The 1,785-nt window shown below is 63.0% G+C and overlaps 1 protein-coding gene across 4 annotated transcripts in view; it reads left to right on the forward strand.

Moving 5' to 3' along the window:
- The first annotated feature begins 312 nt into the window (after nucleotides 1-312).
- The window catches only part of LOC135112362 (protein disabled-like), a 55,880-nt gene continuing 54,407 nt past the window's right edge, over nucleotides 313-1,785 (forward strand). For 2 of the 4 annotated variants that reach the window (XM_064026750.1, XM_064026751.1), the window contains exon 1: nucleotides 313-849. In XM_064026750.1, coding sequence (XP_063882820.1) covers nucleotides 741-849 — 109 coding nt within the window. In that variant the 5' untranslated portion in view covers nucleotides 313-740. The remainder of the gene's footprint in view (nucleotides 850-1,785) is intronic. The other 2 variants (XM_064026745.1, XM_064026749.1) reach the window with 1 other exon arrangement.

Genomic DNA, 1,785 nt, shown 5'->3' on the forward strand with positions numbered 1-1,785 from the left:
AGAGAGAGAGAGAGAGAGAGAGAGAGAGAGAGAGAGAGAGAGAGAGAGAGAGGCCTAGCTTGGGTCCAGTACGTCTCTTTAATCTTTAATGGTTCGTGTGTGTGTGTGTGTGTGTGTGTGTGTGTGTGTGTGTGTGTGTGTGTGTGTGTGTGTGTGTGTGCGCGCCGCATGAGAGTGAGTCAGGTGAGGGGGAGGCGGTGGGAGGAAGGATATAGAGAGGACACGGGGGGTGGGGAGTAGAGGTAGGAAAGAGAAAGAGGGGGGAGGGGAGGAGAAGAGGTGAAGGAAAGAAGGGGGGAGGGGAGAGTGTATGGCGGCTGCGTTAGTGGGTGTGTCTGGGGTGCCTGTGGTCTTCCCTGTGTGTCACCCCCCTCCTCACCCCTCCCTCGTCGGCTGGAGGTCCTAGCAGTAGTCCCCTTCAGGCTGTGGCACTCCCAGACACTGCTAGATGCCACCCTGCCCTCTCCCTCTCACTCACTCGTCTCCTGGTTTGTGCCTCTCCCAGTATTCCACTCCTCCATCCTCTCTCTCCGCCTCTCTCTCTCTCTCTCTCCCTCTCTCCCTCCCCCCCCACCCCGTCGCCGCCTCGCTCGGGTAGTATCGAGCCGCCCGCCGCGTCGTGCTCACTTCCCCGGGACACTCGCCGCTTCGCCTTCGCCGCCGCCACTGTCCACGCAGCCCCGTCGGCGTGGTGCCTCACTCGCCCTGCACGCCCTGCCCGGAGCGGCGGCGGCGCGGCCATGGTGGTGATGCTGGAGTCGCTGTGCCTGGGCGTGGTGGGGACGCTCTGCCCGCCGCCCACCCACGTGACGCGCCCGCAGGAGCAGCACGCCCCTGCCAGCCTTCCCAGTGAGTGTCCTTAGCCTCGTACCCTGGCGCGGCGGGCAGTGGCAGGGAGGGGCAGTGCCGGGAGGGGAAGTGCCGAGGGACAGTGCCAGGATGAGAGGGGCAGTGCCAGGGTGGTGACTGGTGGTGACTGCCCCAGTGCCCCGCCCCGTCAGCAGTGCCCCGCGGTGCTTAGGGGCGCGTCGACAGCCATTCCTTGTTTGCACTTCAAGAAGGGCGCCATTGTGACCGTGGGGAGAGGATACCACGCCTGCTGACCCACCCCGCTCCCCCCAGTGCCCGCCGTGCCCCGCCTCACCCCGCGGCGTGCAGTGTACCTGGCGTGTCGGGGTGACGGGCGTGGTGTGGTGGTGTTGTGGTGGTGAGTGTGAGCAGCGGACGTCACCAGCGCGTCACAGGTGAGGAGATGGGGGGGCGTGCCTACCTGGTGACGCGGCGGCCTGAGTCTCTACTGCCGGAGGCGCGAGGGGCGGGGGCGGCGCGTGTGCTGCTGCGGCCACGGCGGAGCTCCACCAGGGGGCGTGAGGCGGCGGCGGTTGGTGGTGGTGGTGGTGGTGGTGGTGGGATTGCATCGATCTGTTGTCCTCCTCCTCCTCCTCCTCCTCCTCCTCCTCCTCCTCCTCCTCCTCCTCCTTGTGGCTGGGTCCATCAGCGGGGTGACCACTGATAGGTGGGGTCGTTTCCCTTGGGTCGTCTTTTCCCGCCCAGGAAGGAGACTAAAGACGGAACAGGAAGGAAGAGGAAACGTGGAAGAGAAAGAAGGGAAACAAGGAACAAAAGGGAAAGGGAAATAGGAGGAAGGGAAGGAAAAGGAAAGAGGTAACAGGAAGAAGGAAATAGTAAACGATAAGAAAGAAAAAAGGAACAGGAAGAAGGGAAACGGAACAGAAGAGGATGAAGATAAGGGAATAAGGACAAAGGGAGAAGAGAAGGAAAGAA

Source organism: Scylla paramamosain, chromosome 23 (assembly GCF_035594125.1).
Source record: "Scylla paramamosain isolate STU-SP2022 chromosome 23, ASM3559412v1, whole genome shotgun sequence".
Lineage (NCBI taxonomy): Eukaryota > Metazoa > Arthropoda > Malacostraca > Decapoda > Portunidae > Scylla > Scylla paramamosain.